The 14,611-nt window shown below is 35.0% G+C and overlaps 1 protein-coding gene across 1 annotated transcript; it reads right to left on the bottom strand.

Annotated features, from left to right (window-relative positions):
• Positions 1-983: 983 nt before the first annotated feature.
• Positions 984-2,095, bottom strand: LOC112717344 (zinc finger BED domain-containing protein RICESLEEPER 1-like). The gene is made up of 2 exons (XM_025769406.1): positions 1,171-2,095; positions 984-1,051 (listed from the first exon to the last, which is right to left on the bottom strand). The coding sequence occupies exons 1-2, from the start codon at positions 2,093-2,095 to the stop codon at positions 984-986; spliced, it is 993 nt and encodes a 330-aa protein (XP_025625191.1).
• Between the last annotated feature and the right edge of the window lie 12,516 nt (positions 2,096-14,611).

The raw sequence follows: 14,611 nt of genomic DNA, 5'->3' as shown, positions 1-14,611 counted from the left end.
CAAATTGCAAAGATCTTTATATGATCTGAAGCAATCTGGACGAATGTGATATGATCGTCGGGGTGTTCATGGTTTGGTTAATCCAAAAACCAAACCAGTTTTTTGGTTAACCAAAAATATAGTATTGGTTAATTAACCAAATTGGTTTCATATTATAAAACCGGTTATTAACCGGTTAGTAAAAATTAAAACCGATTTTTAACCGATTATTAAAACAAAAACCGGTTTTAAAAAATTAACCGGTTTTTACACTAAAAAACCGATTTTTATACCCAAAAACCAATTTTTACATCAAAATTAATATTTTTACATATAAAAATCCAAATTTTTTACTTTTTTCTTTTAAATTGATTTTTTTAATCTAAGAATTAATTTTTTTTCTTTCTAAATAATACAAGTAACATTTATAAATAATGAAAATCCTTTTTACACTAAAAAACCGATTTTTACACCAAAAAATTAGTTTTTATACCCAAAAACCAATTTTTACATACAAAAATCCAAAATTTTTACCTTTTTTCTTTTAAATTGATTTTTTTAATCTAAAAATTATTTTTTTCTTTCTAAATAATACAAATAACATTTATAAATAATGAAAACCCTTCCATTGTAAATAATAATTACTTTTCTAAATTTTTGGTGACAATACTTATCACATACACCAAGAGCAAAGAAGGTATAAGGCACATTGGGATCAAACCCTTCATTCACAATGGCACTTCAAAAGGCCTCTTCAACGATGAAAATTTTCTCCTAAGCCAAAGAAACAATGCAAATTCTAATAGCAAAAAATGACATTGCAACTACTATAATTGTTGACACCAATATTCCCATCCAAGGAGTATTGAATTTCTTTGATCTGTCACCAAACATAAACATAAACATAAACATATACAAGTCTAATCATATATGAAAAACCAAGTCTAATCTCTTTACCACCTAAGTGTTTAGAACAACTAAAGAAAATAAACAATCAAGACTTTCTAGTCATCCTCAAGCGCAATTGAAACTGGACCCACTGAACAAGTAATGTCCTCTGATAAAATCAAATCTGTACACACAAAAAAACTATAATTATAACTTTTAAAAAATTATAATTATAAGTTAAACTAAAACATTTTCTAAGTAAATCATATGATATATTTAAGAAACATTTAATATTCAATTTACCTTGCTCGACCTTTTCAAGCTCTTCGAAATTCTCAGGTGCAAGAGAAGAGAAAAAGTCTCCTTTAAGCCAATCTTCAGTACATACAAGGGCTTCTACCATCTTAGGAGTCAATGAGCTACGATATTGATCGATGATTCTTCCCCCCATACTAAAAGCAGACTCAGAAGCTACTGTTGAAACTGGTATAGCCAATATGTCCCGTGCCATATTTACTAGGACAAAAAACCTATTCGAGTTAACCTTCCACCATCCTAGAATATCCAAAGGCTTATCATCTGGCTCACAGTCTTCATTCAAATAACGATCAAGCTCAGATTTAAAATTGGATTTGTGACCAGTTGATCGGCGATATAACCCCATATCATAAATGTCTTTGGCTTTATCACTTGGACTCGGTTGGGAGAGGGTATCATCTTGGTTTCCTTCATCTGCACCTTGATATAAATTATAAAGTGAATGACGACAAGAAGACAACTTTGCCTTCAATTCACCGCCCACTTCTGCACCAAAAGAATTAACTAGGCACCACTCAATATAATCCAACTTATGGCAAGGATCTAGAACTATGGCAATTAACAACAACATGTTAATAGTTTTTGCATTTCCCCAATATTTGTTGTATTTTGCTTTCATCTTACTTGCCATAAGACTTATGCTCAAATCATCATCATCACGATATTGTTGAATCCTCCTTCCAAGAGCAAACACTTCTTTCATGTATAAGTTACTAGTGACATAAGAGGATCCAGAGATGCGAAGTGTAGCATCGTAAAACATCTCTAAAAACGGTAAAACAGACTTAGCATAATCCCAATCTTGAATTGAAGGTACCCATCTTCCCTTGTTTAATTCTTCAACAAATTTTTTGTCTTGCATCTCTAATAGCTCAAATGCCTTCTGATGCTTTAAGGCTGCTACTAACATTAAGTATGTAGAGTTCCATCACGTTTCAACATCTATGCAAACAAGACTCTTATGTGGAATATTCTCTTGTGCAATACATGCCTTGAACCTAGTTAATCTTGAATTTGAGGATCTAACATACTTCACAGCATCCCGAATTTTGGTGACCGAATTATCAATCTCCTTCAATCCATCCTTCACAATCAGGTTTAAAATATGCTCACAACACCGCATATGGAGATACTCTCCATTCAAAACTGAACTCTTCCAAGAAATCAGCCTTTTTTTTAAATACATAACTCCTACATCGTTAGACGATGCATTATCAACTGTCAAACTCAAGATCTTGTTCAACTTCCAGCTATTCAAGCAAGCTTCAACATTTTGAGCCATAATCTCTCCCGTGTGGTTGGTGACTTGGCAAAAATTTAGTATTTTCTTTTGCAACTTCCAGTCCACATCAATGAAATGAACAGTCAAACACATATACGCCATATTCTGACATGAACTCCAGTTATCAGTTGTAAGACAAACTCTTCCTCCGTATTTGGAAAACTATTTTTGAAGTTGAACCTTCTTTGTTTCATAGAGCATCAAGATGTCACATGCCAATGTAATACGTGAAAGAGTGTTGAATCCTGGTTGCAGAGCCGCCAAATATTCTTTGAAACCTTGACTTTCTACAAATCGAAAAGGAAGCTCCTCACGAACAAACATTGATATCAATTTTTTCTGGGCATATTCTGCATCAAAACTACCCACTTGTGCTTCTGGGCTAGGCGATGTGCCTGTTTTCTGTCATTTGCCTCTATCTGAACCGGGATTGCTTATGCAAATCTTTAAATGTGATCTCATTGCACTTGTTCCATTCCCACACTTGATCACTTTCAAACAGTGTTGATATTGAGCCTTATTTTCCTCATCAGATGTTCTCTTGAAGTGGTCCCAAACTATTGATCGATTTTTGTGCTCAGATGATGTGGTTGGGAGAGGAGGTAATGCAGAAGCCGAATGCTCTGCAGACTCTGACATGGGAACATCACGATCAGCTACCTCATTTTGAATAAGAAGCCATAAAATCTAATTATTAAATATTTCAACAAAGCAAAGTTATCAAGCACAAAGCCAAGTTCACAGAATATATACATATACTTTGAAACTGATTCCAAGGGTGTTCAAAATGTTGATGTTCACAAACAAGTACAAACAAGCTCAATTTAAAGTGCAAAAGGTGATTGAAGCTACACATATATATATATTAATTAAAGTTTCTGAATAAGTTATATCAATTTGAAACTACACATATATACCAATTCAGAAACTTATAACAATTTGAAGCTACAACAGGATTACTGATTATCACAGCATTCATAACATCAAATCAAACACTTCAAACCACAAGCTACAAAGGACAACTGAATCCAGGTACATAGTAATTTTTAATATATCTTGTATTTGTGATGATAATGATCATCATCAGGTTCATAAGAGAGCACGCAAAAAGTACAGTATCATTGATTACTATTGTTTATAACCAATATACAACGCAACAAATTGTGAATACTAACAATAATAATAAAAAATTAAGAAAGCATGTGAAGCTAGCCAAAGATGCATATGCAATTGGTAACTAAGTGCAATTATAGATAACAGCTAAGAGTGCCATATTATATTAGCACATTTAAATTGTACGTGTCAGTAGAAAATAATGTTCATCACCAAATAGAAGATGGGACCTAATATAAATTAGTTAGAGTGTGTAGCTTACTGAACTAGATGGAAAAGGCAGAATATAAATTAATGACTATTGGATTGTAGTTAAAACTGGATTAGTTAATTTTTAATTAAAAATCACTTATTGCCATTGTTGTAAAATGCATGGTGTCAGATTGTGCTTGACCTCTTAGCTAAGGTGGCCATACTTGATAGTAAGGCCATACTTATGGTAGTAGCTTCATAGTTCATACACAAGTTCCTTGGTACAACTGTAATAATAAGAGATCTTCTGTTATGTGCCTGTATTTGACTCAAATGGTCAATGTCTAACAAAATTAATAGTTAAAGTTAAGGGCTAATGTTAGATCAAGGACTCAACTAATATCCTGCCTCTATTCTCCTGAAGCACTGGAATTTCATAAAAGAGCTAAATCCTCACATTTTGTCGAATAGTTTTCCTACAATATTTTAATCTAGCAGGAACCTGTACTTCAAGTTAGAAATCTCTAAGCAGAATTTGGTACTAAACAACAAATTTCTATCACTTCACTCTGTTTCCATTCCTATGTCACTCATCCTACAACCATATACCAAAATATTTCTCAACAAAACTAGCATATAACAATGATTCTCAGTCCAACTTACACGCTGCAAACTCATAGCTATAAGCATTGCATATAACAATTAACTTCAAAAGATTAAATTGAACAATGTAAAACAAGAATGCAGGACCAAAATCAAAGGAGATGAACAAAAATCCATATTATTTCTTCAACAAAAATCAGAACAAAGAAGCCGAAAACATGTATAAGATAAGTTAGTTTTCTTCAACTAAATAATGATTTTTCATATGATTGACAAATTAAATAAAACAAAATAAAAGCTTGATCACAAAAAAATAGGAACATTTGCACTTGAATTGCCAAAGCCATTTACATAACCAGAATTCAAAAACTAAATGTGAACAATTCTCCATTCAATTCATACAAATTAATTAAGTCTTAACCAATCAAAAAGTGAACCACAGTGAAGAAGAAACTTACAGCAGGATCCATTGAAATGAAGAGTTCAATATTGAGAGATTTAAAATCTGCACATTTTCAATCCATTAAAACGAAGAAGTCAAAAGTAACATAATGAAGAAACATAACAGAACAAATCAAAAAAATAGAAAAAACCCAGATAACAAATTCAACTCAGAACTCATAACTAAGGGTAAGGAGGAGGCTTACCTCAATTGATGAGCTCCGGCGAGCCACCGACGAAAGAAGAAGAGACCGAAAAAGAGAGATACTCAGGCGAATCAAAGTGAAGATAGAGTCGCGAAAGGGAGGTCGAGGCAGAGAGACAGAGTCGCGAATCAAGGTGAAGACTCGAAGAGGTAAAGGTCCCACGAATCACCGGCGAGCTCCGGCGAGAGGCGGAGGAGAAGAACTGTTGACGGCGGTGAACTGGAGAAGAGTGAATTGGGTTTTGTCGAAGCCTGGAAGAGTGAATTTGAAATTAGGTTTTGATTTAGGTTTTAATTTTAATTTGATTTTGGTTTTGGTTAACCGGTTAAAAATCCGTTTTTTTAATTTGGTTTTGGTTAACCAATTTCAAAAAATATGGATATGGTTTTTAAAATTGTTTTATTAAACTGGTTAACCAAAATGTGGTTATGGTTTTTTAACCAGTTTACCACATTTTGGTTATTTTTTGAACACCCCTATATCTGTCCATGTGTTTTCATAAAAAAATATGCATCTTGATTCATGGTAATTGCTATGTACGTTGATAATTTAAATATCATTGGGACTCCTAAAGTGATTCCAACAATTATAAAAACTCTAAAAGAAGAGTTTGAGATGAAAGATCTTGGAAAGACTAAATTTTCTCTCGGCCTGCAGATCGAGCATATAAAAAATAGGATCTTTATTCATCAAACAACATACACAGAAGAGATCTTGAAGAGATTTTATATGGATAAGTCACATCCATTAAGTACTCCAATGATCGTAAGATCTTTGAATGTGGAAAATAATCAATTCCGTCCTAAGGAAGAAATGAAGATATCCTTTTTCCTGAACTACCATATCTTAGTGCCATTGGAGCACTAATGTATCTTGCTAATAATACAAGACTCGATATATCATTTGCTGTGAATTTACTAGCAAGATATAGTTCCTCTCCAACCAGAAGACATTGGAGTGGAATTAAACAAATCTTTTGATATCTTCATGGAATGGTTGATATGGGATTGTTTTATCCATATGGATCCAAGTCACAACTAGTTGGCTATGCAGATGCTGGATACTTGTCTGATCCACACAAAGGGAGATCTCAAACAGGATACCTGTTCACATATGGAGGTACAGCTATATCATGGAGGTCCACGAAACAAACTATTGCAGCAACATCCTCTAATCATGCTGAAATACTAGCGATTCATGAAGCAAGTTGCGAGTGTTTTGGCTCAGGAGTTTGATCCAATATATTCTGTATCATGCGGACTAATTAATCATAAGATAGCTCCAACTTTCCTCTTTGAAGATAATACAGCATGCACTGCTTAACTTAAAGGCAGATACATCAAATGTGATAGAACAAAGCATATTTCTCCCAAATTCTTCTTCACTCATGATCTTCAAAATCAATGGACAATTGATATTCAACAGATCCGCTTAAGTGACAATCTGGAAGATTTATTCACAAAGTTACTCCCAAAATCCTTCTTTGAAAGATTCGTGCATGAGATTGGGAGGCGCCGATTTCGAGATATTAAATGATTTCGACAAGAGGGGGAGACTGTACTCTTTTTTCCTTAGTCAGGTTTTTCCCATTGGGTTTTTCTTGACAAGGTTTCTAATGAGGCAGTTCTCATCACAAAGAATTTGTACTCTTTTTCCTTCACTAAAGTTTTTCCTATTGGGTTTTCTTTAGTAAGGTTTTAATGAGGCATATTCATAATGGTCATCCAAGGGGGAGTGTTACAGTATGGATGACCACCAACCCTTTATCGAATTAAAAGGTGCTTGGATAATACAAACCTTTAATGTAGGCGGTGCCATTCTTTCCAAAGCTTGAAAAAACTAATCTTGTACAACTATAAATAAGGCTTTATAGCCTTAATTACAATACACAATAATAATAAAACAATTACTCCCTCTCTCTCTTTCTTACACTACAAAGCACTTCTTTACTTTCTCTTTTCATATACTACTAATATAATATTAATATATTATCTTTATAGTATTATAATAGTATTGGTAAATACCAATAGTAGTGTTTTTCTATTTATACTTTATTTTATTACCTCTTCCCTATTTATTTTACAACAACACCAACTTTCAGCACGTCAGCCTCACTATCTCACCCCCTTCCCCCAACACACACCCCTATTCGTGAATCACTATCCCTATAAAACCCGAAGCAAAGTTCAAAATCACCAAACCTAAACCCTAGGTTCTCCCTGCAACGGTTCTGCCGCAGTGTCGCCGCCGTCCGTGCTATCGGCACCTCCGCGGCTTCCTCCTTTCAACTGTCTCGAGCCCAGGCCCTCTCTTGTAGCTCGGCGTCCTCCTTCTCCCTTTTTGGTCCTTCCTGGCTTCTCTATTCGAGGCTTGGAGTAGCTCACCGCCGTGTCGCCAATCACCGTCGTCTCGCCGGTCGCCGTCGTGTCTCTGTCGAAGGTTAGTGGCACTACTTTCACTTCTTCTAGCTCTAGCCATTCAAATCCATCTTATATATGGGGTCTTTGATTCTAATCATTTGCAATTGGAATACCACAAAACAAAATCCAAACACCTGATTAAAACAATAAATGATTTAAAAAAAACTTAAATTTAGAAACTTAGAAAAAAAAAATACTCATAGTTTGTTGCATAAAGTAACCCTTAGTAGCTGTGTCAGGGGTAGCAGTAAGACCAGAGTTGTTAGCTGCTAACTTCTTCGGTTTCGAAGCCATTGAGAACAGATGAAACCCACTGAATTTCTACAACAAAAGAAAAAGGGAAAATAGGGTTAGGGCTTAGAGCTTAGGGCATTCAAGGATTGGATGAAAAAGATGAAACTTTTGGAACCTTTAGTTTGTGGGTATGTGATAGTTGGAAAGGGATTGATTTGGGAGAGTGGAAACATTGGGGTTTGGCGATGAATCGGTACATAAAATTGGTATCAAATTTGTTAGTAACAACTCTTTTGGGGAGTTCTGCTATTTAAAGTTGAAATTAAGTTTTTCGTGGCCATCTTCTTCTCATGCTGTTAAATTATATAATTGCTCATCTTATTCCAGTAAGATTTTGTGGCCACTGGATATACTAAAACATTTACAGTGATACTACTACCATGCCTTCTCTATTCGACTTTACTAGCTAGTAGCTACCTTTTCATGTTATTATTACTGTTGATCGAAAAATATTTTAGATGAAAGTAAATTGATTCGAAGCAAGTCAGAGACAATGTCTCGAGAAAGATGTATGCGTAAGCGTGAGGTTGGAAGTGATTGGCGCAGATTGGACTTCGATTGACTTAGTGATCGAATAAGCCTAATCGAATAAAGAGACTCGAAATAAGTAATCTAATAAGACATTCGATAGACGAATCGAACAATCATGGTAATGGAACAGTTAGTGGCTTTTATCATGCGAAGAAATCATGGGAAATGACTATAATCAAGTGCGGGAACGGTTACCAAGAGGGATTACATTCAAAGCTGTAATTTCGTAATTGATTGTAATTAATTGTCAGTTACGAAAGATAGATTATAAATATTAGGAAGCGTTAGGGAATACGGGTTGAAACTTTTACTCAGAAAAAAAACTCAAGCACACTCACATCCCAGTGAATTCCTGAGTCTGCAATCGAGTAACTTTTCTGTAGGGTTCATTCCATCTTTTCACTCTTTTAATTTACTTTTCTGTAAATTTAACATTTCAAGCAATTTTATTTTCTAAGTTCTTTTTATTTTCATTGTTCAATTTATCCTTCTGCATTTAAATCTTTCATGTTGAAGTCCTTTGATCCAATCGAAGGCATTTTATTGCTTTCTTTTAAATTTCAATGCAAGTTATTTTTTATTTATAAACGATTTCCCTTTTAAAAATTTTATTTTTTTTCTTTGAGTTCTTCAATTTACAAAGTTTAATTAATTTTTTATTCTTAAAACTTATCTAATGGAAGATACTTTGATGCACTTTTAGAAGAACTAGTACCTGCAAAGAGGAGTAGGTTTCACTCCCAGACCATTAGAATTGAACCACCATCGATTTGCTAAAAATCGACAAAACAAATTGGCACGCCCGGTGGAACAGTTTTTAAATCGAAGTGTGTCAAATAACTTTTTCCAATATTACTTGGTGTATGCGATTACGGAGTGGGAAAATCATTCACATGGCTGATGAGATATCGATTGTGAATGGTGGTTCATCCACTAATGAGAGCATACCAGTATATGTGCAATAGGCCAACGTGTCTTCACGTTCGGAGGCTGCAATTGGAACTGAAAGTATAGCAGTTACGATTGTTCAGATTGGAAATATGGGACGTAATATTCGTCCACGTGGCCCTGTGCCACCATATCATCCTCAATTAACTGCTGGTTGACCTCTTTATGGTCTTCCTCCTGGTTATACACCCCGGTGGGTTGCTTTATTTTGCCTATCCGTTTTGGAAATACAAATGGAGTTAATAATACTCAAAATCCACAACAACATTTCGAGTATTCTCATGATTATAATGTGGGCTCCACTTCGAATGCTGCTAATTCGATGGCAGTATATCGACAACAAGTGGAGGAAAGTCATCATGACTTGGTCAATTTATTGACCCAACAAATGACAACAATTCTGAATCCCATGATGGCTGATCATGAATTGAAATTTGATCGTCTTGCTAGACACGTCAAAAGGATTGCTCGAATTGTCGGTTATGATGAAGGTGAAAGGCATAATGCCAGGGGAAATAACGAAGGAGCAGAAAATGTTTTTCAAAATGAAAACAATATTTTGAATAGAGAAAATCCTTATGTAGTTCCCCGAGGTCAAAATGATTATGACCTTTTAGCCAGATTACGTGGCGGTGAACGTTATCAAGTCACTAGAATTGTGGAAGAAGTATTAAATCAGGTTGGGCTGAATATTGGTTTTATAAATCAACCACATTTTGTGTCCACTTTTTCCCAAGTTGTTCAGATGTCTGAAGTGCCAAGAGGGGTGAAGAATCTGAAGATAGTCAAAAAATTTGCTGGGGAAGTTGGAGAATCAACTACTGAACATGTTGCTTGTTATTTGGTCGAGATCGGGAACTTAGCTAATGATGAAAATTTGAAAAAGAAGTTTTTTCCTTCTTCATTGACGAAGAATGCATTTACTTGGTTTTTGAATCTCAGACCAAATTCGATCACAACATGGAATCAGTTAGAAACTGCTTTTCACGCTCAGTTTTATCGAGGGGAGATGAATGTAGCAGTTTCTGATTTAGTGGCTTTGTAACATGAAGATGGAGAAACCATCGATGATTATTTAATACGTTTCAAAAATGCTAGAAGTAGATGCTATGTGTCATTACCCGAAAGTGAGATAGTGAAAAAAGCAACCATAGGGTTAGGATTCTATATGCACAAAAAACTGCTTAATGTGCATATTCCTGATTTGGCCCATTTGGCTGAAAAGGTTCGACAGACTGAACTCATGAAAAAAGAGAAAGAAAAGTATAGAAATGAGCAGATGTCAAAAAGTAAACCTTTTACTCGAAAAGAAAAGGTTGCCTATGTAACCATGGAGTCCTCAGAGGAGGAATTCGATTTCGAAACATAAGTCAATTTGGCTTAACTGAAGAAATGTCCTCCATATGTTTGTTCTTTACTGAAGAAACTTCCTAGTAATGAAAAGTCGAATGATTCAAAACTAAAAAGTGGAAAGAAATATAGTTTTGATATTTCAAAATCTGATAAGATTTTCGATGTGTTGCTTAAAGATAAACAATTAGTTTTGCCTGAGGGTAGAACTTTACTTTCTGTGAAAGATTTAAAAGAAAAGCCTTACTGTAAATTTCACACAGCAACAAGTTATTTGACTAACAGTTGTGTCCATTTCAGGGACTTGATTCAAGAAGTAATCATGGAAGGACGGTTGAAATTTGATGATGTCAAGAAAGAGATAAAGGTTGATGTAGATCCCTTCGAAGTTGATGCCAGTTATGTTAAACCTTGTCTAGGGGTGAATATGGTTGGCATGTCATATGATTTTGATGTGGCTGTTGATGATTTCGAGTCACAGGTGAGATCTGTGTACCCTAGAATAGGGGATGGCTTGCTGGATTTTTTAGTTCAGCAAAAGATCAAAGACCGGGACATATCCCTGTGTCCAAGGTGCAATGTTGTCTTTGATGCTGAAGCGGCAGCAATATTTGAAAAGGAAAGAATGAAGAAAGAATTGGCTCATAGAGAAGAGCAAGCACGCTAGAGGCAGCCAATTCGACGAGTGGAGGGTTCTAGTTCAAAGATTCCTCAGCATGAGGTGATTGCACCTTTGAGCCGATCCCAGGCCATAGGTGTTCGGTGGATTAGGAATTGTCAGGAATTCCAGAGGCGTGATCATCTGTATCGACGTAATCCTCAATGGGGGCATCGAGCACCTTCTCGGAATCAATATTCCCACTACCAAGGCCGAGCCAGGGGATATCCGAGAGGAAGAGGAGGAAGGAGAAGTTTCAATCAGAATAAGAAACTTCAACTAGAGGCAGGCAAAGAGGTAAGCAAGGGGGCACGCCTTCTGTGCATTCTCGAATTGTCATTCCTTCTGATGGGGAGACTTATCCCAAAGATATTCCATCTCCTTGAAGAACTAAAGATTGATGGTTTAGAAGTTATAGCAAACTCTCGTTGTAAGTATAGTTACTAAACCAAGCAATCAACCTTTCTTACAAACGTTTTGGTTGTCACAAGTAACAAACCCTTTTGAAATTGATAACCGAGTATTCAAACCTCGGGTCGTCTTCTCAAGGAATTGCAGGGAGGTATGTGCTTATTATTGGCTATGAAAAAGGTAAAATTGGGGGTTTTGGAAATAAGGAAGAAGTATGTAATTCAAATGACGATTAAAATAAATAACTACAAAATAAACTCTTGGCAAGATATGAAATTTCGGAAGTCCTATCCTAGTTACTCCTATAAGAATGGAAGTTAATCCCACTTAGTTAACCTTTGCGTAAGCAAGGAAAAGTCCAGTGAACCAATTGGTTAGATTTCCCAAGTCCTAGCCAAATCCTAAGGAAAGACTAGAGTTAGTGAAATTCCAATTAATCAGCCAACATAACAATCAATCATGAATAGTTGATAACTCAAGAGCTTCCAGTTAATCAATTAAAGCCAATAGTAAATAATCCAAATTAAAATTAAAGAAAAGCAATCATGAGTCTGAAATACCTCAAATTATATTAAATAGAAAATCAATCTAAACATAGAGAGTTCATAAACCAATTGGGCAACACAAATCAGATACAAATGAAAGCATCAGAGTAAATAAAAGTAGAAGAGAAACATAAATTATTGAACCTGGTATGAAGAAACAATCCCAATAAAAATTATAAGTTGAAATAATAAATTCTAAATCCTTTAAGAGGAATCCTAATCCTAAGACCTAAGAGAAAGGAGAGAACCTCTCTCTCTAAAAACTACATCTAAATCCTAAAAAGTGAATTATGAAAAGCATGATCATGAATGGATGCATTCCCCCACCTTATAGCCTCTAATCTGTGTTCTCTGGGCCGAAAACTGGGTCAGAAATAGTTCAAAAGTCGCTGATTGTGAAATCTGGTCCGTGCGGATTGAAGTTCGCAGATGCGATGCGTCCGCGTGGAGCTCGCGTTCTCGTCGCCTATCTGCCATTATGGCAAATTATATATCAAATCGAAGCCCCTGATGTTAGCTTTCCAATGCAAGTGGAACCGCATCATTTGGATCTGTGTAGCTCAAGTTATGATCGTTTTAGTGCGAGAGGGTCAGGCTGATAGCTTTTCAGTTCCTTCAACTTTTTGTATTCCTTCCACTTTCGCATGCTTCATTTCCATCCTCTAAGCCATTCCTGCCCTGTAATTCCTGAAATTACTTAACACACATATCAGGGCATCTAATGGTAATAAGAGAGGATTAAAATAAAAGGAAATAAATGCCAAAGAAGCATGTTTTCAATCATAGCACAGGATCAGGAAGAAAAATATAAAACATGCAAATCATATGAATAAGTGGGTAAAGAATAGATAAAAACCACTCAATTGAGCACAAGATAAACCATAAAATAGTAGTTTATCAGCCTTCTCACACTTAAAACATTAGCATGTCCTCATGCTAAGCTCAAGAGAACTAAAAGAGTGAAGGAGAATGGTAAGAATGTATGAAATGCAACCTATAAATGCAACTACATGCTAAGATGTTTCTATCTACTTGGTTAAAAATAAATAAGTTCTCCAAGACAAACATAAATCAGATTTCACTAATTCAAATCATATAAAATAAAGAGAAGTAGACTTGTAAGAAGATAGCTCAAGAAGGCAAGGAACATAGAATTAAGCACTGAACTTTCACAGGAAGTGTATATGCATTCTAATCTCTCAAGTGTATAAGGTAATTCACTCTACTCTTCTCTAATCATGCTTTCTAAACTTTGTTCTTCATCTAACCAATCAACAAATATTTAGTATACCAATGCAAACATCATGAGGTCTTTTCAGGGTTGTAATGGGGCTGAGGTAAAGGTAAGGATGTACATATAAGGCTAAGTAAGCTAACAGAGTGAATCCTTGATTAGTCTAAGATCTCACCTAACATATACATACTTTATAAAATTTAAAATTCTTTACCTAGCTAACCAAATTTTTTCCACTTTTGTATTACATGCTCATGTATCAAACTTATTTTTGAATTTTGTCCCATGTGCATTGCTTTATTTTGCATTTGGGGAATTCTTTTGTATCCCTTTATTTAAATACTGAATTTTTTTTATTTGCACATGGTAATTTAATTACTTTGATTTCACATGAGCATGCTTCCCAAAAATTTTTATTTTGAAATATCTTTATTCTTTTCAACTTTCTACCTTGTTTCTATCATCCATATTCCCATAAAGTTTTCCCACACTTAAACAATTACACAATTTCTATCTTAAGCTAACCAAGGATTCAACTTGGGATTTTTATTTTGTTTTTCTGCTTAAGGCTAGTAATGTGGTTTATAGAACAAGAGGGGATTAAAAGCTCAAGGGGCTAACAAAGGTGATGTAAAAGGTGGGCAAATTTGGGACAAGTGAGGAAAAATTCAAATAATGGCCTCAATCATATGCAAGTATGTAAATACACTAAATATTGGACATATAGACTGGAACAAAATACAGATTGCAATCATAGAGAAGTAAAACACACAAGAATAAAATATCATGGTTAAATAATGTAACCATATAAATAAGCTCAAAATCTCACGGGTTGTGTGTTCTTCGGCTCAAAAACCATGTTCTAAATACAACTTCAAACAAATTTAACAAAAAAAAATTCAATTTAAATTAGTGAAATACTATAAAAATTTCTTGAAAAAGAAAATATTACTTTAACCAAGTAGTGACTAAATGCATAAAATCAAACAAACATGCAAATGCAACAATTAACAAATTAACATTGGTGTTGAGAAGGGACTAACTAACCCGTGGAGATCGGTATCGACCTCCCCACACTTAAAGATTGCACTATCCTCGATGCATGCTGAGATGTACATGTGGATGGGTGGCTCTGCAACTAGTGCTCTTTTGGTTCCTTTCCTTGCCGGTGGTTTGGAAGTAGCTTTCTCTTTACCCT

Source organism: Arachis hypogaea, chromosome 10, assembly GCF_003086295.3.
Source record: "Arachis hypogaea cultivar Tifrunner chromosome 10, arahy.Tifrunner.gnm2.J5K5, whole genome shotgun sequence".
In the NCBI taxonomy this organism is placed as follows: Eukaryota; Viridiplantae; Streptophyta; class Magnoliopsida; order Fabales; family Fabaceae; genus Arachis; species Arachis hypogaea.
Note: the sequence above shows the minus strand (reverse complement) of the source record. Positions and strands in the feature narration are given on the sequence as shown.